The sequence below is a fragment of the Spea bombifrons genome, chromosome 2 (genome assembly GCF_027358695.1).
Source record: "Spea bombifrons isolate aSpeBom1 chromosome 2, aSpeBom1.2.pri, whole genome shotgun sequence".
NCBI lineage: Eukaryota > Metazoa > Chordata > Amphibia > Anura > Pelobatidae > Spea > Spea bombifrons.
In genome coordinates this window covers 33,441,081-33,468,635 of record NC_071088.1, presented here as the reverse complement: position 1 = coordinate 33,468,635, position 27,555 = coordinate 33,441,081, and the positions used below count along the sequence as shown (strand labels likewise).

The 27,555-nt window shown below is 37.2% G+C and overlaps 1 protein-coding gene across 4 annotated transcripts in view; it reads right to left on the bottom strand.

Moving 5' to 3' along the window:
• Positions 1 to 5,841: 5,841 nt before the first annotated feature.
• SYTL5 (synaptotagmin like 5) overlaps positions 5,842 to 27,555 on the bottom strand; it is an 84,201-nt gene continuing 62,487 nt past the window's right edge. For 3 of the 4 annotated variants that reach the window (XM_053457420.1, XM_053457422.1, XM_053457421.1), the window contains exons 7-20: positions 26,823 to 26,930; positions 26,172 to 26,321; positions 25,964 to 26,084; positions 25,475 to 25,598; positions 24,823 to 24,929; positions 22,918 to 23,001; positions 20,467 to 20,532; positions 14,903 to 15,081; positions 14,171 to 14,273; positions 12,391 to 12,552; positions 11,562 to 11,670; positions 8,920 to 9,055; positions 6,673 to 6,881; positions 5,842 to 6,212 (exon numbers count right to left, since the gene is read on the bottom strand). In XM_053457420.1, the coding sequence (XP_053313395.1) occupies positions 6,055 to 6,212; positions 6,673 to 6,881; positions 8,920 to 9,055; positions 11,562 to 11,670; positions 12,391 to 12,552; positions 14,171 to 14,273; positions 14,903 to 15,081; positions 20,467 to 20,532; positions 22,918 to 23,001; positions 24,823 to 24,929; positions 25,475 to 25,598; positions 25,964 to 26,084; positions 26,172 to 26,321; positions 26,823 to 26,930 (1,816 nt within the window). In that variant the 3' untranslated portion in view covers positions 5,842 to 6,054. The remainder of the gene's footprint in view (positions 6,213 to 6,672; positions 6,882 to 8,919; positions 9,056 to 11,561; positions 11,671 to 12,390; positions 12,553 to 14,170; positions 14,274 to 14,902; positions 15,082 to 20,466; positions 20,533 to 22,917; positions 23,002 to 24,822; positions 24,930 to 25,474; positions 25,599 to 25,963; positions 26,085 to 26,171; positions 26,322 to 26,822; positions 26,931 to 27,555) is intronic. The other variant, XM_053457423.1, reaches the window with a different exon arrangement.

The following is a 27,555-nucleotide window of genomic DNA, read 5'->3' as shown; positions in this document are numbered from 1 at the left end:
AGTATTATTAGAAACAATACATTATTAGAAACAATACATTAAAGTAGTATAGTACATATTAACATGTTATTTATCGTAAACTGTACAAATAAAATCTTAAAAAGAAATTTGTGTTTGTTTTGACTTATAGATCAATGATATTGCTTCATAATAAAGATCTTCGAAAACATCTATTTTACAGAAGGCCACAAAGAATAGAGCAGGGGGTTACATTATTACCATAGCTCTCAAAATGAACCAATAAAACCATAAAGCAATTGACTAAATAATGAAATTCAAAATGTTTTCTCAGCAATAATTTACATACGCAATATTAGCCATGCTCAAGGGCGAGGTTGACCATATGATGGGTAGCTGCCATTAAAGCTAGCCACACACAGCAGAAACTTGTATGAGCGGAGAAATGGGCAGAGAGTAGGCATGACCAAACACAGCTCCCACACCCCATAGACTCTGGGGAAATCCAGAAATTTTCCACAATTTACCATAAATTAACCAAATAATTCTGGAACTTTCCTGAACCACTAAGGTGTCTATCAAGTTCCGTTTGAAGGAAAAAACTGGCTGATTCAGATTAAGGTGTATTTTTGTGTCTTCATTCAAGAACATTGTATCTGAGGGTGCCACGCTCAGCGAGTCTAAGGTGTCTTTCATACAGTAAAAGTTGGTGGTAGCGGTAACAAATAGTGTATTGGTAAGTGGATCTGACCATTTTTTTCATCTCCAGGTCACCAGTTTGATTTAGAACATTTTACTCTCTCCAACTGAAATAGATGGATAGTTTATATCTAGAAACATACATCAAGGGAAGGGGGGCAGTTCAATACAACATTCTAAAATAATTTCCCTTAGTATTAGACAGATGTATGTGGCCCATAGATAAAAAAAAAAAGGCAAGGTGAATAGCTTCAATAAATTGTTTTACTGGTTCCTAAGGTTTCAATTAATGAACATGCACAAAACATTACCATAGGTCTTCTTCATGAGACTGCTATTTGGGAAAATAATTATTAGCTTTAAGACCAATGTGGGTTTGGTGTTTGAGGGAACAATAGGCCCCTTTAACTATTTTCAATGACATCTCAACATGGGAAGATAACTGCTTTCAGGCTTTAGGATCTGAGGATTATGTTTTGTTTGCTGTAATTTATAGCGGTTGCTACATGCTACATGCTACATGCCAGACTTGTATACAATTTTGGGGACGCTGATCTTTTTTTAAAATTAAAGTTTATTGACATTTTACAAAATTTGACAAAAAGAGTATTCAATAAACACGTTGTCAAGACCACAGCGCCTTCTTAGAATACATTGTTATGGTGGGAACACGCATGGATTCATTTGCTACATTTTTAGAAAATAAAACATTAGAACTCATTTAGCATAGCACAGATAGTATTTGCAATCTAGACAAAGGCCTTGCGAGTCTTCCACTTCTTTCTAATATTGCATATCTGATGGGCGCAGGTCTTAGCAGCTGAGAACATTGGAGAAAGAGAAAGCATAACCAAAAGAGCAACAAACCAAAAGGGAAATGGAAGTGAGGCTAGAAAGTATTGGGGGTGCAGGGATTGACCATCCAGAGAATGACTTCGACAGATGTTTCTACTAATTTGATTCCATAGACCCCAAATGTTTTCATAGTGCTCCATGTTTCCTGTTGAGCTGTAGAGTAATCTTTCCATGGGAAGGCTATGCCCAATGTGTTTTTTTCAGCTCCTCTAGTGTGGGCAGCTGAACAGAATGGCTGGACACAAATACACAGACGTTCCAGGAGCTTAAAATGAAAAACTCTATAACACATGTTATACTCTCCAGTGTAGGCAATACTATGTCTTGAGTGTGGTTAAAACCTTTGAATTGGAAGGACAATGTTTAGTGCATACAGTTTATGACAGTTTTGGAAAAGCCTGATGCCAAAATAATTGATATGGTCTGAGGCCCAGTGCAGGTTGTGAGTGTGGGTATGGGTCAAATTGTGGGTCCTAAATTAGGTGCAATTGATCTAGGTTAATACTAAATCTGGTTGAATGACCCAACCAGGATATTATAGGTATGGGTTCTGCTTGGTCAGAGATTTACAACACATCCTTTAAAGTGCCAAAATCTTTAATTATTTGTGACCATTTTTTAATATTTGTGAACTCTGACTCTGATCTCAATATCCTTAAAATCGGGGATAGTGGGACATTCTTGTTAATTAACCTGTGCAAACTCTTGTTGGCAACACAAATGGTTTGTTCCTTTGATGGCAAAAATGATTTTACTCACGCTGTACCTGTTATCTAGAACTACCTACCTCATTCTATCTGACTCTTTCCTACTTAACACAAATATGATTTCTAAGCAAATATGTAGTACAACACCATATATGCTTAATAAGCTTGAGTAACAGTAACCTGAACTCAGAAATAACAGTTCTATTACAGGAGCAATATGGCTTTACCCAGTTTGGTTAATATAATACTGTATTACACACACAGCATGCAACACGAGGGGCTGCTTAATGGGAAACATAAATGAGGCATTTATTAGTCAAGGTAACAGTAAATGCGTGATATTTACTGTTTAAGTCATACTTTATAATAGATCTATATATATATAATAAATATGTTTCACTAAAAATAATTACTTTATTACAACGTAATTCATATCAACATATCAATATGAAATGTTTAATAGAAACTTGCATTTTAGAAAGTTTCACATCTGTATAAATCATGATTTAAAAAACAAAAACAAAAAAAACAGTTGTCTAATTTCTATAATTTGCTTTGTGGCTGAGAATTGACAAACCAGGTGGGCATACATACAATAGACCCCCTAGACAAAGTTAATGTTGACGTTATTATGGGTTGTCTGCAGATGAAAAAAAGGAGATATTGGGTTGGTCACTGGCATAACTAGGACATTCTAGGTTGCTAAGTACATTCATCAAATTTCCATCCCTGCCAAGTTTCCTCCTGTTTTCTATATACACATCACCTGACAAATTCTCCAAAATTCCTTTCTCTCTTTTTTTCATCAGCACCTTCTAACCTTCATATACCAACAACCCCCAAAAGATCCCCACAAACCAAAATAAACCATCTTTTACATAAAAGCACAACATATTGAATTATACCTCTCTTTCCCAACATCTCCTCCTTCTCCTCTTGCCCTGATTACCCACTGCACAAGTACTAGATACATCGCCAGATGGGGATGGTTCTGTTCTTGTACACCATCCTCACACCTTCCACCTCAGTCATAGCACTCCAAATATATGGTCATCACCAAAGGAGCTCTTATACCTTAACGTGCGCTTATCTAACTAAAAATTCTCTTTAAGCAAAGCGATTTACCATAGACGAGATAGCTTTAATTAAACTGGACAGTTTAATTAGTGTAACACAATAACCTCATTCTAACACATTTTTAAAGCTAGGCTTGATACATCAAACACTAAGCGATTTGTCATTGCTCGTCTTTTCCTAGTTCCAGATATTTTCTTTATAGTCCATTCAATTTCACAAACTATTCAACAACCCAAGTTCGCTGGCATGGTTTTACACACAAGCTTTTTCCACACTAATGAACTCTCTAGTAATAACAAATCTGGTTTTTGCAACTCCCTACAAATCTGAATATGGCCACCAGACTGGCCTAAGAGCTTTTCATTTGCAGCCCCACTGTGCATGACACTTTACTGCCCCCCCAGACCTTCCATCCTAAAATCATCAAAGCATTCTCTGTACTATACTTTTTACTCTGCCCACAAGTTTCATTTGTGCAGTACCTGAAATTCTCTTCTTCATTCTGTTACATCCTTCTCACTTACACTATTCTAATTTTAAATGCTCACTAAAACCATGCTATTGAGAGAAACATACAACATACCCTTTTGATACAACCCAGCTTCCATCCTCGAAAGAAACCATCAGTTCTCCCAATCTTTGAGATATCTAAGCCACTTCTATACTCGACCTTTAATCTAATTATCAAATCATTCTTCCCTAATTGGTGTTTCACTTTCTCTCAATACACCTCAAAACCCTAATAACCATCACTGTTACTTTTATATTTTCCTCTCATTGTAAAACCACTAGAGAATAATAAAATGTAATCATTATGGTCTAACGATGTACACAGTGTCTTTGGGCTCTTAGAAAAATGGTAAAACTCAATGTTTGTGCTATTCCAATGACATGGGAACACATGACTTTAAAATGTCTAATAAAATAGTTTTTAAACATCTCTGTGCTATACACATCTATATCAAATCTAAATTTTTGGTTAAAAATAAATGTCCTATTGTCAGTTTATGTCATCAATATATAGATTGTAATGATACATATAGATTGATACGTGAAATTCTGCTAAAGTGTCTCTTGTGATTGTTCAAGGCTAATTTGCCATAACCATCGCGCACTGTTAATTTTTCCTTATAGTCAAAATTGCTTTTTATATTACATTCTCAAGGCTTGGGAATGCAATGAACTTTTTATAATGGTTACCTGGGCATTAGTTAGAATGGGTCTACAAGCCTCACTTTGAGCTTTGGTTGAACAATCAAAAAGAGTTTACAGTTTTCTCATTGGGATATTGTACTGGCCAATGTCCCTATTGGAGAAGGTAATCAAGACCAAAATTATTATGTGTATTAGTAGATCACCAAAAGTAGATGTAGCCAGAGCGGGACCGGGGATAACGAGGCACTTTAAGAACAGTGAAGTTGCACATTATATGTTTATGCTGTACACTACAGAACATGATGTGCAGCTGGACGCGGTGTGTATGGAGTAATGTAGGCAGTATTCCAGAGGGTAATTGCTCGGGGTGCCAGATGGGCAGTCTCGGCTTGGAAGAAGTTATGTATATTTCAGTCAATTTTATTTTAGAGTATATTTTTATACATTAGTGCCAAATTGCTCAAAAACACACATTTCTTTTCTAGTCCAAACCATCTGTTTTTCTTGTTTTTGTTCAGGCCCACAAACTGCGGTTTATGTATCGATCAGTGTGATTTCTATTCTTCCTTAGATATAACATGTGCTTTATCAGGGAATGGGGAGGAATCATTAAAATTATATGTGAGTTCTTTTAGACACCATCACCAAATGATGTGACATACCTTGTTATAATGAAATTTAATATTGGCAACAGCCAGGTGACCAGCTGCCTGTATGATGCTATTTTAGTCTAAAGTGGCTGCTAGTGACTCCTATCTGTTCTACTTTTGCATCAAAACCTAAAGAAATGTTCTTGTTTCTTGCTTTCACGTGGCTTTAAGAAACATCCTTAGGGGAGTGGTACAATATTCGTTATTAAGCGCACTCAGATCTTAACATGAATTTAATTAACAAAATACAATAATAATCAGAGATGTAACACATTTCCTAATAGGACTTTACTAAGTCAACTAAGTAAACTAACTCAACATAAATACTTTACAAGATGGCACAATGGAATTCTAGGATGCACACAATTATTGTGGTTTTGAGAGTAAAAAGTCTTTAGGTAGGTTAAGTATTTAGACTGTGCTTAAGGGGAATGTACCCTGACAACATTGATGTAGCCAGTAACATATGAATATATTTCATGGTCAAGGTAAGCACCAAAAGACCACATGGCGGACATTTCACCCATGCACACCAGTGAATTCCACTTCCAATAATCACACTGTATGGACATTATGGTCTGTATGACAGCAAACTGGGATTGCACTAAACAAGTTGTGTGCTCTCGAATTTTAGTTGCTAAATATTAACGAATTAATTAATAAGTGTTATAATATGTTAAGCAGCTTATTTGAGTGGTTTAGAACTTCCATGGTGCCTTTTTTTCATTCTATAATGCAAATTTCCTTTTTTTTTCTCTTTGTACAAAATTTAAATGCCAGTGAAATGTTTCCTGTATATCTACACCTTACAAACAATAAATATACTTTTATCTGAATCCAAAGACATGGTAGCAGTAAAAGCCACTTTTGTCATTTCTCGCTTTAGGGCTAGAGTTGGTCCCAGTCACTTTCTTCTTAGGTAGAAATGCCCTGAAAGTATATTTGGATGACATTTAGGACTTGGATGTAGTGTTCTTGTGCTTTGCCATGGTAGATCTTAGCATTAGGGTCCCTTCAACCAAAGTTCCAGGATTGTCTATCATTTTTTGCCATAAAAAGTGCTCTTCTCCTTGTACATCCACCCAGTCCACTTCATTTCCAGAACTCGTACCTGTGTAATTCATAAGCAAATAAATTCAGTGGGGCAATATAGGCAACGTATTTAGCATATGAGTAGACAGTATAGTTTGGTGGGCCTACCTGTTTTCCCATACAGAAAAAAATATTAATGCTTGGACCTGGATGCTTCTGTTTTATCCCCCGGACTTAACACCCCCCCCAAACTTACTGGTGCATCTGACTCCCTGGTGTGTAGTCGGGGCAGCGGGTAGACGTCTATGCGATTTGCATAGACAACTTCCGTTGCAGCCGGAAGGAGGTGCGGTTAGCAGCGGGGGTTGTCTGCGTCCATCGCGCAGACCTTCCCCGGCTGTCAGACAGGAGAGTTCCCCGCACACTTACATACTCAAGCCCAGTGACAATATTAAACTGCTATTTCTTTAAGTGCCAGAATAACAGAATGTGCAATATATAATGTAAATAATTTGTGTGGTCGTTACCACAGCTCTTACCACTTCCACATCCCAAGCAGATGCCACCAAGGAACACATTGCTAGACAGGGATTCCTTGTCCCATACTGTCAGTTCCAGGGACACGTTTTGTATGTCAGTGGGTTGCAGATTGGTAAAAGTAAATGTGTGGTTCCAATGAGGGTTCACAGTTTTCTTTATGATTGGAGTCTTGTGCTTAGATGATTTATTATTATCAGGCAACAGATATCTGTGTAATGGAAAAGCAGACATAAGAAACACTTTATACTGGTATTGTATAATGGAAAAAACACACACAAAATACCATTTGTTCAGTCATTTTTATTCATTGTATATGTAAATGAACTCAAGATGATAATAAAAGATGCAATAAAATACTTTGGAAATAGTAATTAAGCAATGATTGTCCCTTTTTAACAGACTTTTTGCCGTCGTCCAACTATATGGTTTAACTGGCCAGAGTTCTGGAGAATTTTGCCCTTTTTGCCCTCACCCTATCCCCTGTTCATTCTTAACAGTCCTTCCCATGGACTGGAAATGAGGATTCAAGGGCTCCAAGGTATTGACAGGGATTTCCAAACCACTTATCTAACGTGTTAGATCTTAACAGCTGTTTTATAATTCTACCGCCATCTAACATGGAAGCTAAGAGGAGAGTAATGGTAATGACTGAAATATTTTCAAAGTTTTATTTCTGTTAACAAATCTGTAGGTCAACATTTTGAAAGAAAGGAAGAATATTTGAGGTAAATCTAACAATGTATTTAAAACTTTGATTGTTGCAAAACTTTACTTGTAATTCAATTGCATGGAGTATTTTTCATACATTTTTAGATTATTTCAGTGAATAGTTACATTCTAGGACAGGGGTGTCCAAGTTTTTTCTGCAGTGGGCCACTTCATCAGAATTGTATACGTGCGTGGGCCACACTCATTTTTCACTGTGAGAAAATATGGCCTTTAATAAAATATGCAGATTAAAATAAAGTAAATTTACTTTTCCTCTCACTGATTTCTGGGCCTAGAAAGTTTTGTGACTACAATTCAGGATTCAGGATAAGTAAAAATGAAATAGTTCAATTTATTCTAGGGATGCACCAAAATGAAAATTCTGGACCAAAACATTCACAGTTCACTTAGCCAAAACCAAAAATGACACCCCCCCTTTAAAAATAATAATAAAAACTCACATTTTTAATAAAAATAGGTAACGCACCACAATTGGACCAAAAAAAATTAGCAATATGACTTGGCATGATAGGAGTGTGATTGCTAACAGCAATCACACTCCTATCATGCCAAGTCAGCCAGTACATGCTGGTACAAGGTGGCTGTAAGTGATGTGCAGACCCCATACTGCTGGCAGCATCAATACACAAGGGGGGCTGCTAGCTAGGTTTCAGCATGTACTGGCTGACTTGGCATGATAGGAGTGTTATTGCTAACAGCAATCACAGTCCCATCATGCCTAGGTTCCAGCACTTACACATCCAACCAGTAAATGCTGGAACCTAGGCATGATGGGACTGATTGCTGTTAGCAATCACACTCCTATCATGCCAAGTCAGCCAGTACATGCTGGTACAAGGTGGCTGTAAGTGATGTGCAGACCCCATACTGCTGGCAGCATCAATATATAAGGGGGGCAGCTCGCCAGGTTTCAGCATGTACTGGCTGACTTGGCATGATAGGAGTGTTATTGCTAACAGCAATCACAGTCCCATCATGCCTAGGATCCAGCACTTACACATCCATGCTATCACATCACACACACACTAATTCATTCATTTATTCATTCATTCAGATTTATTCCCTCAATCAAGCATTCTCATTCAAACACCCTTCCCACCCCCTTACCTGCACTGCAGCTCCTCAATGCCGCTCAGACAGACCTGCACAGACTTCAGCAGGGGGCACGGCCTCCCTCTGCATTCTCTGGTACTGCACAGAGGAAGCAGGACTGGAGCAGAGTCATGTGATGTCACGTGAACTCTGCTGGGTTCCACTTCCTCTGTGCAGTACAAAAGACCCTCTCACTGGCAGGGCTCTTGTTGTAGCAGGGCTCGAGGTGCGGCCCACGTAAGATCGGTTGCCCTGGCTGCCGATCTTACGCTGGCCGCACCTCGAGGTCTCGCGGGCTGCATTTGGCCTGCGGGCCGCATGTTGGACACCCCTGTTCTAGGATTTTTCTCTTATTGTTCTACACTACGATGTAAAGGGCCCACAATTTTTTTTTTTTAAGAATGTTGAAATTACTCATTACTTACCCTTTAACAAATGTATCTGATGTGCCACCTGATTTAACAGCTGTTAAATTTTTGGCCTCTTTTATGAGCACCTCTAAAATTCCACCACTTGGCATCTGAATACTTCCTTTCTTTGATTTCCTAAAACTTTTTTTACCTATAAAGATGAAAAAAGATTTGACTGAAGAAAGGTATAAACAATATTTCACAATACACTACTATAAATACAGTACAGCATAAACATGTATGTATAGTATGAACATGAAGAGTACATATGTGGAAATACTTATTAAAGGGACAGTTTAGCGTCCTTGACAGCCCTACTAAGGAATGGAAAAAAAAACACCTGAGGAAGAAACTTGTCAAAGATTGGCTACTTCAAGCATCCAATCAGTGGCAAGCAAGCACTCCTACTGAAACCAAATGGAGTCTTTTCCATGCATGCACACTTGGTTCTGAATGGACGCCATCCATATTCATTTGTCTTTCAATATTTCAGTGCATACTATATGTTTATCTTTGGGTTTTCCTTATATTGTTATATATAATATTGTTTAAATAAGACTATACACCTCATGGCAACACTGTGGGTCTTTGTTCCAAATATATAGGATAACCAGCAACCTCAAACAAAAAAAAAGACATTTCAATCAATGATTTATTAAAATATATAGAATTTAATCAACAGTTATCCTTACATGTAAAATGGGTGTCTTTTGCGTATCAATTGTAAAGGGTTATATAGAAAAAATATATTGAGAAAATCCATAAAACATTCACAGTGAATGGATCCTCCATACCCTTCCAGGCTTAGTGTAAGGCTGCAATGTATTTTTTAATGTATTTTCAGAATATTTGTGTCTTTTGGATATATTAAATAATGTCTCCCCTCTTTGTATGGATTTGTGAAATCAAAGGAACTTCAAAGCACGCTCGACTATTGGATCAGTATAAGATCTGTATAAACACTTAGGATGCTTTCAATGTATACATTTTATGGATATTTCGCAACATATATTTGGGTATATAACTCGTTGATTTCTTAGTGGTTGATGTGGTACAGACTTGCATATATGCGGACTTGTTTATTTATTCTATATATTTTGCTAAATCATATATGGAAATGTCTTTTTTTTTGTTTGAAGTTGCGGCTTATCCTATATATTTGGAACAAACGCCCACAGTGTTGACCTTAAATGTCCATGTCACTCCCAGAACGTGTGAGTGCAATACCTAAGGGATAAAGGGGCACTGTGCTATAGAAACAATATTATATATTTGTTTTTTCTTTATATTGTGAGATGCACTAAAATATTTGAAGATAAATACATTTCAGGTTATAAAAGGTTTTATATCGGAGATAACATTAAGCACACTCTATCATCAGCTTTATTTTATTTATTGTTATTTCTTGGTGTGAGTGAGGGAAGCACACTGATACTCAGTCGGGTTAATAACACTCTTGTCTTTTGCTTAAAAGCATTTAATATGTATTCTCACCTGAAACAGAAGCTGCAGCCCAGCTGCTGTAGCTCCTCGCCTCTTTTATGGCCAGACTGTTCTTGCCACTGATTAGTTGCTTGAAGCAGCCAACTGGTGGCAAGAAAGCACTCCCTTTGAAGTCAATATTACTGCTTTCAAGCATGAGCAAGGGGGTCTAAACAGACCACCACCTGCAACATTTCCCCAGCCAGAACTGGAATGGACTGGAGGTAAATATATCCCAAGCAGAGATATCTATGGGGAAGTCCGTATTTAGCATTTAGCATTTTAATGATCAAATCTGAAAGCAACGCATTCCTAACATTTTGATTTTAAATGGGCCTTTAATGCCCTATGAATCATAAGCATATTAAGCAATGCAAATGTAGAGGACGAGAAAATAAATAAATATGGGTGTTGGCGTCTGTTTGATCTGTTCCTGCAAAGTGAGTTGCCATAGTGTTTGTTTATGCCAGCTGGTTATTCCTTTTCAAACATTTATTACAAGCAATGCCTTTATCACATCCCCAGTAAAAGCAACCAACGAGGTCATCCTAAAATGAAACTGTTTAAAACATTTAAAAAAAGAAATCACTGGCTAGTTTGTATTTTTGCACCACCTAAGGTATACAAGATAATTTACAGATATATACAAACACTATATATCAGGTCGCAATTTTGCAATTGGTAAAAAAAAATATTCAGATTTTTGGTCCAAAAGGACAAGAGATAAGGGCACTAGATGGCAGTTTCTGATTTGGATCACAAACAATGTGTTCAGCTAAACGCGGAAAATTGCTTGGGGTGGGGGAGGGGGCAAATGCATATGGGGGCATTGTGCAGAAAACCCCCAGTTACTTGCAAGTGAAACATCACCAAAATGTAAAGGGATCACACAGCTTTTCTTATGTATGAAGGTACAAATGATGGAGTGTCCCCTTAAATAGGCACCCTTCCAGGTGTCCAATTGAGTTTTGATCTAGCTTTTCTCAAAACTCAGAATATTGTCTTCTTTAATAACTTACTGACGCTAATGGGAAGCAAAGTAATGGAAGCTGTCCTGCTTTCATTTAGATGACCAAATTATGGTCATTGCCTAACTTCTTAAATACACCATGCAACATAAACTAATATGAATCTATATAAAAACGACAATAAAATGACTGCAGTATTTCATTTACCTATCACAGGTTCTAGAGGAAGGGTCAGGTTTTTCTCCGGCGGTATGTATCGTAAACCAACGGTGATCTCTCCTTTATATTGAAGAGTGACATCAGATGCTAAGTCCACCTGGAAAAGCACACTTATTATATTTTTACTAAAAAAGTGGATGATTTACATATGATTCCAATATATTTTGAATTAAATCGGTGTTGGCTTCAAGGTGAAACAACAGCTGAAAACAAGAATGGCCATTTCATTTTCTCAGTGGCCTGCCCATGCAAGGGTCTGATTTCTTTGTCTTCATTGACAGGACCTATACTTATTAATACACAGGGTAACACACACTACGCTACTGTCCTGGGTTCTACAAACTTAGACAAGATCTACATCTGCTGTTGTCCCACCACTCATTAAATGTGGCCACATTTAGAAGTACATGTGGCAGCTCTAGGAGATCAGTAGGGAGTTTAATGTCCCTCTCCCAAGAAACTGTTGCCTTTTTTCTTTCTTCTTCTTATTCTAAGAGTGCTGAGAAAATAGATGGCACCATAAAAAATATATGATGATGACAATATATAAGAATGTTAATGATTGACCATGAATAGATTCATTATTATGAAATCTTGCTTTATGCAAACCATTCATTCACTGTGCAGTTTCTACCATAAATGGTCTTTAACTCATCGTATAACTCAAAGGACTACAGTTAAAGATTAAATGTAATACTTATAATGAATTCTTCAGTCTAAAATAATCTTAGCTCTGTCTGTTAGTTATAGCCTTTAAAATATAAATTATAAATAATTGTAAAGGTTATGATGTATTCTCAAGAATGAAAAGGTCCACCTTGGGTTGCAAAGGAAAACTTTCATCCTCTTGATTCTCGAAATTCCACGAGTCTAGAGGGATATGTACTTCACCCAGGAAGCTGTTCCGTCCAAACCGGTCATTGTGCCAGACAGATAACTGCAGGGTTCTGGTTTCCAGTTGTGTATGGCTGATAACATACTAGAAATATAAAAAAAGCTACATAATGTAATGTCACAATGCACTTTACTGTCACTGTCGCAGCGAGATGAAACATTTCACCTAGCCGTATTACGGTAATTATGAAAGAACGTCTCTACCCTTCTTGGTGGCGTTGTAAACAAAGTGCAAAGCTTTTAATTTTCAACTAAATCAAACCACCCAATTAAAATGCCCCCGTGAGAAGAGAATGTCTATAGTAAGCAGTAATCATATATTTTGTTTTCCTTTAGATATTTTATTGTACAGCTACTTTTTTAGGTTTTGTTTTTGCCCTTTTCAAATAATCTGCTTGCTAGTGCATAATAGTGATGTATATATTATAACCACTCATTTTTACACAATACATGGGGTATGACATTAAATCTGACCCATATTGTAATGAGGGTCCTGTCCTCAGGATTTATTGTAGGGGAAGGTAATTCATAGGCTGTTACCAGTCCTTGAATATTTTTTTATATCGATTTCTCCCAAATGTTAGAAAAGGGAGGGAAAAAAGCAGTTTGTACCGATGAGGCGCAGATAAAATGTTTCTTTAAACTCTTATGCCATTTAAAACAGGTTGAGCAAATGTTATCACGTACTGTTCATTCGGAAAATCAACTTCAATTTGTGCTTGAAAGGCTTCCATTATCTCTAGTGAAGTGACATTTACTTGGACGTGTAGTAAAAATCGATAGTGGCTGTTACACTTTAATGGGCAGATCCCTCAAAGAGACATTTGCTCCTCGTGGTTATAGAATCCGTTGCAGATGGACAGCATCGCTGTCGCTGATGTCAGACTATAACTCAAGGCAGCTCAAGGATGATGAGAATTATACTCCTACCACAGATTAGGAGTCACAGTCTGCTTAATCCTTGTCACAGTCTGCTTAAACATGATGCGAAACTCTGACTTGGCTACAAGCTGAGTATTAATATGTTAACAAAGACTTCGCAGTGGAAAATTAGCATCCTATTTGCCGAAATGTCTATTTCAAAGCCTAACATTAGCTGAAAAAGGATACATTTTTTTATTACATGACTGCGTGCTGCCACCAATGATCCCCAATTAAGCTCTTCAGTATGTTCCATTCCCCACTGTCGACTTCTACTTCGCTGATAGTTGCTAGGTTACACCAGAATAACTTACGCTTTTTAAGATCTGATCAAAACGCTTCTAAATTGACATTAACATTAATACTGATTTAAAGACGCAATTCAAACTATATGTGGCGAAAAAGGAAAGCTAGACTGCAACAGCAATCTTAAAAATTCTCTTTACCGAATAGAACAAATGAGTAATTACAGGATCCTATATATATATATATATATATATATATATATACACACATACCTTTACTAACTTCACAGAATTTAATTAACTGCTATTTTCCATCCCCCTACAATTTTTCTTTTAAATAAAAATATTTAAAAAAAACCAGTAAAATCCATTGTATGTAAGCTGACAAAAATCAAGAATAAAGATTCTAAAATTACAACTAATCACAGACAGATTTATATCTTATGGATTTTAGATTAGGCTACTCCGTGTTATCATAGTTGTATAAAAATAAAATCGGTTTCAATATAATGTAAGAGAAGAAAAAAATATTCTCACCTTTAAGGTTTCATTGAAATCTGGATTGGTTGTGTTGGTTTTTATTTTTGTCTTCCGCTTACTTTGGCGTGACTTGTCAGGAAGGAGATAAGCCTTGACATACCTGTAAATTAAGATCAACTTTTATTTATGATCACATTTTGTAAGCCAGTATGAGTTTATATTTTATTTTAAAAGTTAATTCATAGTCCTGCAAATAACATATCACTTGATGTGATAAGTCCATTGGAATAACAGGGGAAGTATAGAATTCAATGTCCAGGAAATATCAGGAGACTCATGCCGACTCTTTTTGGATTTTTTTTCCTGGTGGAGTTAGTGAGGGACCTAATAGTTCAGGGGTGTGCAATTTCCCACAATGCTCCTTCAGCTCAATGGCTGGCAGAAGAGTATGGGAGATGTAGTCCTGCAGCAGCTGGAGGGCCCCAGGTTGGACACCCTTGTAATGATCACCGTCAATAAGAAGCACACAGACAACCTGAGCCTGTGTCCAGGTAATAACTGTTTGAGATAGAGTGTGTGTGATAGAGTCAGTGAAAGGATGTGTGTATGCATGGGGACAGGGTGCCACTTGGCTTTACTTTCCCTTTGGGGCAAAAAGTTGTTGTAATACCAATTCTTATAATACTACATTACGAACTGGATTTGCTTTAAATTTAGACTTCATATGCAGCAAGACGTCATGCTAAAGGTTCTTAGTCTGTGCATACGCATAAAAAATTATGTACTTACGGGTCTGTTCTGTTCTTCTTCTCATCAGCCACTGCAAGGTTTCTGCAGTTTTTCACCAAAACGTTCAAAGCACCAGTTTTGTAGCTGTAACTAATGTTCAAGAAGATTTCTCCAGTGACTTTCACATTCCCGTAGTCTCCCATTTCACTGTAGACACTAGTCATGCTATTAAGGCTTGTCTAGAGAAAAAAAAGTTAGGAAATGGTCAAAAACATGTCATGGACATATATTCTCTTAAAAACGTCACTGGTCATCGTGCCTAGACTAAATCTTCAGTGTCTAGACCAACAGGGTAAATGAGAGCACATTGGCATTTGGGTGATACGAGTATATACACATTTACACCACCTGAGTGAGGTTCCAACATTGCTTTAAATATGACTGTGCTAGTTTTATCCTTCGTCGTTCACTGTTTCTCGTGGTAATGTCTTACAGTTCTTCTTCAGAGAAAAAAGTCCAGACATGGACCTATTGCTTACAGTGCTCAGAGTGATACCAAACGCAGCTCACTGGAGTGGCCCACAAAAGCCAAAACATATGGGGCTGTTGGTTCCCCAATGTATAGGAAATGTGCCTCTCAGTTCTAGAATGCCCTAGTGGGGTATTGATTTGCTAATGGGAAACTTTCTCCATAATGGCACTTGAAATAAAATTGGAGACAGTCTCATGCATGGGCTCACTGTAGGGCCAGCTAATTAAGGTTGCCTGCTAATAGGGCCAGCTAATCTTGGCTGAGCTGGTCTGATCCTCTATTCCACACAGTTAAATATAAGATTATCATCTATTCAATGCACGCATAAACTATATTGAGTAAAAACAGTACTGCATATATTTCAAATGACTGATTAATACATTCATATTTGCTTATTGTACTATGAATAAAAAATTCTTTACTTAACTAACCAAACTTGTTGTGTGTAATGGAACGGGGATTGAACAAAACCATCACCAACCCCTGCTACGTACAGATTTAATTAAAAAAGATCCTTTAAATACACAGAAAAATAAAACAGAGGGGTTTAAGGATTGCCCCCTCTTCTTCCCCCAGTTTGGGGTAATAAACCTTTTCAAATAAACATAATAACCCTATACCTTTAAAGGACACTCAGCCTTGTACTGAATACACCGAACGTAACTAACGACATGCACTTTTTAACCTAAGGTTTTGTAAAAAAAACTTTCTCCATAAAATATAAACAGAATATATATATATATATATATATATATATATATATATATATATATATATATATATATATATATATAGTCATTATTCCTTAATGAGATAACATAATATATACAAGACATGCATGCATTTTCATCATGAACGATTTCAAATATGACCAATAAATGGTTTGGTGGCACACTGGATTCAGGTGTTACTTGCTCAGTACTAACCTACTAAACGGCCTTTTGGAATACATGAAACACTCCGTTTAAGTTGATATCAGATATCAAGTTCACTCTATAAATTATTCAGTAGTGTTTGATTATTTTTCTCTATGTTTGTTTGACACAATGGGTAGATCATTTATTTATGGTATTCTCTGTGTTCCTTCTTGGCTGCAAATATCGATAGAATTGATTGCATGTTGGTTTCACAGAGCATGTTGTGATACCTTAATGACTGTACAGAGGTTTGTCCCATGCTGCTTTCGGTAGTGTGGCGCCTGACACCCAGGCAACAGGTAATGTGAATGGACAGGAGCACTGATGTGCCATTTTGGTGTGTAAATATAAATTTATGTATCAAAGTAACCAAAGGGTACCAAAGTGCTTGAGTTGGCGTATGACAACATCTACTATTAATCAACCCATTGTTTCAATATAAACATTTTTTTTATTTAGAAACTGGTTATAATAAAGAAACGTGAGAAATCTTTGTGGGTTTCTAAATAAGGAAATTGATGTAATTGTATCGGTCCAAGAAAAGGTGGAGTCTTTAGTCAAATGTTTGGACCAACACAAAGAAATATGTAGTCATACAAGCTTTCGGGACCACAAAGGTCTTGTCTCCGCATGGTATGGCAGACTAAGGGTAACAGTGTACTTTTGGGTGTTGCTGAACTAGGTGTGACCAGGGCAGCTCCCCAACTCCACCCCAGGACCTACCCCTAGTAAGGATATGATGTCATCTCCAAGCGTTCCACCTTTTAAAGCCATGTGGTGTAGGATGAGTGCTATGGAGGCTGATCCCAGATCTCCCAAAAAAGTACAGCAGCTGCCCTCCCACCACCCTAGGCCCAGGCCTGAATATACGTTTGGTGAAATTGATTAATCTTGAGTCATAATCTACATTAAACGGAGATCATTAGACAGATGGGGACATAGGATTAGTGGAGTGGTGCAAACAGGATGTGGTAACAAAAGCTCATAAGGTAGTCAATGTTATGGTTGTGTGCTAATTTACTATTTATCCAGCAAGTTCTGATCAATCCGGTTGGATATAAAGTGTCTATGGGGGTTAAGGTTTTTGGAAAGCGGTTGCTTGGTATCACACACATTTTATACATGGGCATTTCTTGCATTGTATGACGTACTGTTTCTCACACTGTTTGACTTGCAAATGAATGACCATTAGTTCTGTGGTATGCGTAGTTTACATTGATATGCCGGAGTTCTAAAAGTTGGAACCGATACACAATTAAAATAAAAACAGATTGAAATATTGCCTACAATTATTTAACTTTCTCAGCTGAGACAGACTAAACTGTAGCTTGTAATACAAAATGACTTGCCTCATTAAAACTGGCAATGAGCATTTACTTTTCAACTGCTAAATCTAAACAATTTAACAGTGCCTGTGCCAGCGGGAAGAGAAAAAAAAACTGTGAATGGGACTCTAGACATACATTTTACTATAAAGCTATTATCATGATTTTGACGGGGAGTAGTAATTAATGTTTCTATCTCTCTCATCGTGGAAGCAAAGGAAAGATGGAAGGAAGGAAAGCAAGGAAAATCAATAGAAAAATATGTAACTATACAAAGCTTATGTGAGCCAATCTCTGAAAGTGCCTGGAACTTAAAAAATATCGATATTATTATAAATTTAAGCATACAGTTTACCTTTCATAACTAAAAACTGAAAATGAGCCTCATTGAGGAGTATGAAAACTGCTTTATATTGTCCAAAGGTTAGCAGTAATTTGCACGTACACCAAATATTTCTTTACTGTAGAACAATATGGCACAGCGCCGCTGTTACAATAGGCAGTAGTCTACTGTGACAAACCTTGTAGCATGAGGGCCATACAACGTCACAGTTAGGAGTCTTAAGCACAGTCCTCTAGGGCAATCAGGCTCAGGAACACCTACTTGCCGCAAAACAGTGCTTTATTTTTAACAGTTCAAACAAATCACCCCATAACAAAATCATAAAAAGAAACAACCCAGCTCCCAATTGGAGCTAGTGATGGGAAGTTCGGATCATTAAAGTGAATCGGATCATTTCGATTCGTTCACTGAAATGATCCGATTCATGATCCGGATCTTCGGATCACTCAGTGTGTCTGCACGGAGTTACTGTTTTCCAGTAACTCCGTGCAGGCACACTAACGATTGGCCCCGCCCCTTTTATTATGAATCCTCCCCCCTGCCTCCAGTGATGTCAATGAAGGCAGAGAGTCGTTCAAAGATTCGGATCTTACAGGGATCCGAATCTTACAGTGATCCGGATCACTGTAAGATCCGGATCATTGTAAGATCCGGATCATTGTAAGATCCGGATCTTTGAACGACTCTCTGCCTTCATTGGCATTCTAATCATTAAGAGAATATCACCATACTGTTATAAATAAATATATTAATAATCACTGCCCCCAGGATTTACATTCCCCTTTACCTGCAACTGCACCTTAAGCTAACTTTATTAAATTATTTAAATTAACCCTCACCATTAAATTAACCCTAAACACCCCATCAACCACGACTGCCCTAAAATTAACCCTTAACACACCATCAACCATGACTGCCCCTAAAATGAACCCTTAACACCCCATTAAGCATAACTGCCCCAAATTAACCCTAAACACCCCATTAAGCATAACTGCCCCTAAATTAACCCTAAACACCCCGTTAAGCATAACTGCCCCCAAATTAACCCTAAACACCCCATTAAGCATAACTGCCCCCAAATTAACCCTAAACACCCCATTAAGCATAACTGCCCCCAAATTAACACTAAAGACCCCATTAAGCATAACTGCCCCTAAATTATCCTTAAACACCCCATTAAGCATAACTGCCCCCAAATTAACACTAAAGACCCCATCAACCATACCAATTTATTAGGTAATTTATCTGGAGTACATGCAATTAATTTAGGGGTAGTTATGGTTAATGGAGTATTTAGGGTTAATTTCAGGGGCCGTTATGGTTAATGGGGTCTTTAGGGTTAATTTCAGGGGCCGTTATGGTTAATGGGATCTTTACGGTTAATTTCAGGGGCAGTTATGGTTGATGGGGTATAAGGGTTAATTTTATGCTGATGACTGAGGGTTAATTTAATTAATTTAATAAAGTTAACTGTAGGTGCAGTTATAGGTAAAGGGGGGCAAACTCAGGGGAATCTAAATCTTGGGGGCAGTGTGAACATTATTAATGTATTTATTTATAAAAGTATGGTATCAGTAATATTCTCTGAATGATTCCAATCTCTGTAAGATTCGGATCCTTGTAAGATCCGGATCCCTGTAAGATTCGAATCATTCGACTCTTCGGTTCATTCGACTCTTCGGTTCATTCGACTCTTCGGTTCATTCGACTCTTCAGATCATTCGACTCTTTGAACGACTCTCTGACTCTATGAGTCATCGTTCCTATGAGAATTAATGAGCTGTAACCTGACCCCAGAGTGCTCTGCAGATGACTCACAGCTCTAGGATCAGGTTACAGCTGCATGATGATTCACAGACTGAACCGCTACAAACGAATCGTTCAGTCTAGTGAACCGACTCATCCGGATCACTAAAAAGAACCGGATCAAATGAACGATTCGTTCATGATCCGGACATCACTAATTGGAGCCCTCTCTAACTATACAATGCTGGCCCAGACTGACCAGCTTAAACACCTGTTAACTTGACCTCCCAGTCGGACCCAGCTAAGCCAGTCTCTGGAAAACCTCCCCCAGACAGCACACAAAGGTCCAGCACCTGTGCCTGACGCAGGCCCCATAGGAATCCTGGGCCAGATCCTGCAAACTTCCAGCCTCTTGGAAAAGCCGGCATGGATTTTTCACAGAATGGGGGAACATAGCATTGGCCCACCCCGCTCTCCAATTGCTCCACCCCAGGGACTCATATGTATAGCACCTGTACCCATTGCCATGCTAATCATCTGCCTGGGTTTTACAGCCTCACACTACATATGACCTACTTGTAACACATTTAGTCTTATATGTAAATTATCTAATATTTTTTTCTTTCTTGAGCCTACTGTTTATTTTTCCCCTTTCCATATGGTTCACAAAGCTGTAATATTATAGAAATACAGAATATTTCAGAAACATAAGCGGTAGAGTGAATAACATTATGTGAAAGAGAGAGACAGAAGTAACTCACAGTATCTGCATCGGGGTCGGGTACATTTAAATAGGTCCACTTCCTGTCAGACATTGCCTGGGCATTCTTTCAACGAGAGAAGAAAGTGCAAAGACAGAGAGGTGCCAGCATTCAAGATAAATACAGTAATAAGAGAGAGAGAAAAGTGATGAGAATTTGAAGTGCACCAGAAAGAAAAAAAGATTTGAACCTAGACACATTACAACCAAAAGTAATGTAACTTCCAATATGGTAACATAATGAATATTGGCACAAAAATACAGATATCTAAATTAGCCATTTTTCAAAGTATTTCCTACTTTTAAGACACAATGAGGAACAACATTGAATTTTTTTATTTCTAGCTGTGTTTTCCTATCATCACACAGTACTGTCCTCTAGTCGATAATTAATTAAAAATGACTCTTTATAGAGTTTTTGTATTTAAAAAGACTGAATGCATCCCTACTCAACGTAAAAATGTAATTAAAAAATAATTAAAACAAACATACCCCAATACATAATTCAATCTTGCATAAACACATAATATATCCAAGACATAATAAAAATGAAAACAATTGTAAATGAACCTTGGGTAATGGATGGTGATAATTGATGAACCATTTAAAAGAATTTGATAGATGAATAGCAATTTAGATGGTATGGTAAATGTAATTGAGTGATGATGTCTCCCAAGCATCATTCCAGCTCCAACTCGGCATTCATACAATACAACGTCAACATTCATACAATACATATAGCTGGAGAATAGTGAAATGCGCAGGTACAAAATGTAAAATATGTTCACACAGTCCTCAAAAAGAATTTTATTCCTGTATTGTTATGCCGATTTAATACATTGGGAGCTGAACATTCCAATTGGCTGACTCCATAATTTTGTAATGCATAGTTAATGCGGTGACTAACCAATTTAACTCTGCATTATGCAGGACCCGCTCAGCACTTCCTGCAGGAGAAGGTCACTCGAGATGCCACTTTTAAGGCACAGTGAAGTTAAATAAATTGATATGTTTCAGCAAAATTCCATGTTAATGGAAAAAAAGGCAGAAATGGAATATTCTATACTTATTTTATGATATATTTGTCTGACATTGTGCTCGATTATAAGTTTGCTTTTCATCTTTTTAATTTAAATTTTTAAAAAGGTCAATGGAATGCTACTCAACAGGCTTCCTGAAAGCCACATTATGTGTAGATACGACTTGGACTTCCCAATCAAGCCATCCTAAGTTTTGTAGGCATATGGAAAAAAAGTTTCCATTATTGATTTCCAAGGTGCCTCCGGGGTCCAGGCTTGTTAATACGTCTTTAATGTAAAAAGTATTACAAACTATTTTAATCATCGAGAAGACTAACTGGTCAAGAGATTAACCATTTAGTGTCAAATGGTAGCACAAGTAATGTCTGTTTTCTAGTCTTGTGATATTAACTTGTTTGGCCAACATACTACATCTTGGCATGTTTGCTACCGTTACAAGTTCCTTATGGATCGATGCAATATCAATGATTACATATAGTATACAAAGATGGCTGCTACTAGTACCTCTCTGTTAATAACACGGATTGATCTGTGTTGCTTCAAAAATATATTTTTAAAGTTAAATAACACCAACGTATTTTGGATATCAACCCACAGGCAGTACAGAAAATCGAGGGCTTGATAAGATTATTAGTGCCACTGCCAATTAAAAAATGTTTTACTTAAAACAGAAGAGTGTGCAGTTGTCAGACGTATTGAGCCAACATAAGTATTGCGATCATCCTGTTTGCATGACTTGTAAGCTGGCAGTAAATCAGGTAAACATATCTACTTTCTATTTTGATAAGAGACAATAGAACAAATCTGTTCAATGATATGCATTCTCTGCCTATATTGGGCAATATCCTTTATTTTGTTTACCAGTCGGTCTATTTACTAAAGTCTATATATATATATATATATATATATATATATATATATATGCTAATGTGGGCTCAGAAGTAGCCCTCATGAATTTTAACTATGCTAAAATCTTTATAAAGCTATTTGGGAACTAAGTAGATTTGCAGCAGAATAATACCAAGTTAAAGTGTTATTAGTGAGTCTAGGATGAGTTAACGCCATCAGGGACATCTGCAAGAGACAGGGTCCTATTTGGAGTTTTAGCCTAAGCAGCACTGGCATTTCTAACATATATTATTTTTATAGCATATGAATTATGTGTTATCTAATTGGAACACAGTGGTCTCATAACTCTTTATATACCGTTAACCAGTTTCATGGCAACCAAGAGGAATGAAGAACTCCAGCCTATAATAGGATCAGAAGTCATGGCAACTGATGATCTATAACAGATCAAGGCATTTCAATGGCGAAAGGGCAAATCATTCAATACGATTTTACTGTCAACATGCACAGACGTATAAATATGTTGGATAAAGGTTGGAAATAAATGTAAATATGTTCCTTACAGTTGATAGCCCACTTCTCATATTGCTTGAATTGTGGGTATTGATCAATTCATCAATATCTTCTTCAATTTCATCGAGGTATTCCTAAAAACACAAAAAATGTATATATTTTAGTATATAAAAATCATAAAGAGTTTAAGGGCCCTTGATTGAACTATATAAAAGTAAGCAGTGATCATAGATGGTTTAGTTGGTTACAGCATTACATCAACTGCCCAAGATGCTAACTAAATGTGCGTTATTTCTTTATTATTTACTAATAATATATAGTGAATATACAGACTAATAAACCAAAGTTGCATGTCTAGCTTCAAAACATAAGCTCTGCTGTACCAGGCACTTAAATGAATCCATAGCACATACACTATATGGACAAAAATATTGGGACACCTGACCATTACACCAACAGGGAATTTGATGACATTGCATTCAAAATACATAGATATTAATACATAGTTGGTCCTCCCTTTGAGCTATAAGGTTTTCCATATGATTTGTGTTTTTGCCCATTCATCCAGTAGAGTATTTGTGAGGTCGGGCCTGGCTTGCCATCTCCATTGCAGTTCATCCCAAAGGTGTTTGATGGGGTTAAGGTCAGGTCAAGTTCCTCAACACCAAACCTACCCAACCATGTCTTTATGGACCTTGCTTTGCGGAACACTATATAGACAAGAGTATTGGGCCACAGCTCTTGAAATCATGGTTTGGACTGGGCCCAGTGAAGCTAAATCTTAATGGTTCACCATATAATGACATCTTGGACAATGCTATGATTTCAACTTTGTGGGAACAGTTTGAGGAAGACTCTTTTCTACTCCAACATGACTGTTGGTGTTATGGTCAGGTGTCCCAATAATTTGGACCATATAGTGTAGCTGCTCATAGGCACCCCTCTACATTTAGCATTGCCAAGTGATCAGACATACTATCTTTCATATGTCATTCAAATATGCAATAAGCTAAAATAAAAAAAAAAACGTCCACTCCTTTTACTATAATAAGATGTAACAAAAAACATTTCCGTGTTCAGTTGTGGGAATCCATCCAAGAAATGCATCTTTTTTGCCAAGTGCTTGGTTGTCATTTGCAAACGCTAATTTGCAAACACAATTTTAAGTGAAGATCACAGTTTCTCCAACACAACCAAACTGTGAAGGTTAATAAAGCAAAAGCTGTATCCTGCGGCTCCCACAATCTATTGCGTGAACAGAGAATCCGGCCTTATGTTCTCTAAACTGCTTCTTTAGAAGTGCGAACGTGATTGCGGTAATCAGCTATGCTTTGTTTCTTTGGGAGAGGCGTGTTATACTATGTACAGTATATTTTAAAATCAACTTTATAAAAACATTGCTTTGGTAGTGAAAATTAATGTGTGTTCATTAACAAAATGAACATCACATGGAACACATATACCCAAATAGTAATGAATTGTATTGGGATTATGTTCTAAGCATGCTTACAGAACAACAGAAATGGGATTTTCTGTTGTTGCTATTTGTGGCTATATACAATGTTATTTCATCATATGGCACTGCCATGAGAGAGCCAAGCTCAATGTACCCATCAGAGACAAATATCCAGACCCATATGGATCATTATAGGGAGCCTATAGTTCACATTAAAGAACACTCTGGTAAAAGTTTTACTCAACTAGACACAAACCACACTCTACAACTCAAAGGCAGCTGATGCTAATGATGATTGAAATTGGACTCCAAAAGTGCCTGCCACACAAGTTACCCAACCTTTACCCCCTGAATGGTCTCCATTTTATTTTTAACTACACAAAAGGTCACTTTCTGGAAACGCAGATCTCTACTAGTCAAACAACAGCAAATCATCCCGCAGCCTTAACATCTGGAATTTGGTTGTTAAGTGACTCACATGTTGTTAGATGGAACTTACCAAATCCTTATTCAAGCCTCCTGGAACAGATCTGCTCCTGATGCTCCCTGTTTCCTCATTTCCTCCAGCAAAATTTCCACTGAGGTCCAGTTCAGATCTACTGCGATCTGTAAAGAAACATTACTTACGTCTTCTCTGTACCATGAACACAGAAATAATTAACTTACTTAATTCTGCATAATTTGGAAATTAACTAAAAGATAAATTGCTTTTAGGACAGAAATATACCTTTGGGAGAACACAACAAATGGCTTTCTATGTATTTACATATCATATTCTCCTAGCTTTCAGTTAAGACCACCTGTGCATTTTCTCTTGATGTGTATGAATAGATGGGCCAAATGGTTCTGCTGTCACATTCTATGTTGCTATGTCTACCTACCTCAAAAACAATCTCTTCACTTTTATGTTTTTAGTCCAGACACCTAGTCACTTCGCAAATATTGTGTTCAACTTAAGGGTCTTTATTCAAGCATGAATTTTATGATCTCTCTTCTTAATGTGAAGTCAATCACCACAATAGTATGACTTGGAAAGTTTGTAGCCACAAACACATGTACGAGCTCCTCCGTGCTAACTATTGCCTGTTTAAGAATTGTTTTTTTTATTTGAAAAGCCTAAAAGCACACTGTATTACAGTAAATCCCAATACCTGATGATATAGATACTCTGGATACAGCTACTGAGGGAGCGTCAGAAGGTTTTCTTTGATGGCCCTTAGAAAGATCCTCAGGTATACTGCTACTTGTTCTCATTCCTTTATCTAAATTAGAATGCTATGAAAATATCATGAGATTAGATAAAGTTAAACAAACTTCAATTTCAAAAATGTATTACAACAGATGCCTGCCTGGTGCAACCTTAAATATAATTATTTTTTTCAGTGTAAAAAGAACAGTTTGACATTACAATAATGCTTTTCATATGCATTGTTCAATATCAGGTCATGGAGGGGGTTATTCAATTACAGCAGTTATATTATATAAAACAAACGTTAATGGGTGAGGGGTATGGCCACATCTGAGAGACTTCCAGTTGAACATAAGGTCATTTTGTTACAAAAAAAAAAAACATTAAAAAAACAATCCATTTTATCTATGTGTCAACATTTAAAACAAAAATGATGCAATGTTCCTCTTACCATCTGGCTGTAGTTGGAAGACATGCTGCGTTTACTCGGTGTAGGAGAACCTTGTGCTGAAATAATGCTGCCTGTGGACGTGACTCCAGCACCTGACATGTCCAAAGAGTGATTACTTCCCCTAAAATGAAAGAAAAAAAAAAGATCCATGTTGATGAGGCACTTGACAACACATCCAAACAATTTGGGAAATTGGAAAGCTTATTGCCTTATGGAAACAGGAGAGGTGCGTTTGGATTCTGAACGTGAATCTACTTTGAAGCTTGCTTGGCTGACTGTATCTCCAATATCCTGGCCAGGGTAAAGCATCTCAGCTTGTGAAGATTCAGGGAGACTGTGAATATCACCTTTGAACATTCTGTAAAACAATTACCAATTAGTCACCATTAAAACATAGGTTAACAGTATTAAATCACTGACATTTCAAACATTTGATTTGATGAATGAAATAATCGGTTTATTTATTTAACATGCTTCAGAGCACAGCGACTCTAATCTTTACTTTTTTCTTGACAGGATGGGATTTATATCGGACTCAGATGACAATTCCCTATGATCGTCCAACTGCCAGTCAGAACTACAGATCCCAGCTCTACAGAACATGTTTTTTCTCTCAAGCTACTCTCTAACAAAAGCTGGAGGACAGTAATGGATGTTGTAGACTAACAGAAGCTCCCTCCTGAAATCAATAGCATATGTCAATAAACAGATATTTCTACCTTAGCCAAAATCAGCTGAGGAAAATTGAAAGGTGTTAAGTATCTTTTAGATTTCTGTTTAAAAAAAAAATCAATGGGGTTGATCACTGAGCCACAGATCATGTAACCTGGTGGAAGTGAAAGAAGATATGTCTCCTCACCGTTCAGAGCGTGCAATTGATCTGGTGCTCTTCAAGCTTTGAGTGTCATGGTCTGAACGAATACTTAACCCATCTTCTCCATTTCTTGTTTGCTTTAAAGACCTTAAGCTGCAATAGAATAAAACTCTTATAGAAATCGATCAGTAAATAACATCTCTCGTATGTAAATCTTAGGACAAGGAATTTTGCCATACATACAGTATATACTGTACATAGGAGACCAAGACCAACATTACATAAACAAGGGTGCACAGCAGCACATTTTCTACTTCTCAATTTTCTTTGTGCAGAATCCTTCCTATAATGATTTCTCAAGGTTTCTCAAGTAATATGGGGGCAAACAAGTGTCAGAGGAACACTCGTTTTGGCAGAAAAGACCCCATTCCACCCTACCACCCTGGACTGGCACCTCTCCCTTTCTGGCTCCAGCCACATTTCCCAACACCCGATTTGGACACCTGGATTATTGGGGCATTTATATTTATACACACAGTTTATACCAGTTTGTGGGTTAGCGAATAACTAAGGTCCTGCACTCAACCCAACTCCACTGTGAAGGAGTCAAGTGAAAGTTACGTTTCAGGAGTTGCTGTCAGGTGTGCAATGGCGTTAGTGGAGTTTGTGGCAGCCATTTTGCCCAACATATCCACTTCTCCCTTGGAAATGCAACTGCACTCAATTTGTACAGACCTTTCAGATACAAAGGTGTAAATTAACAATCATTAATAATGAT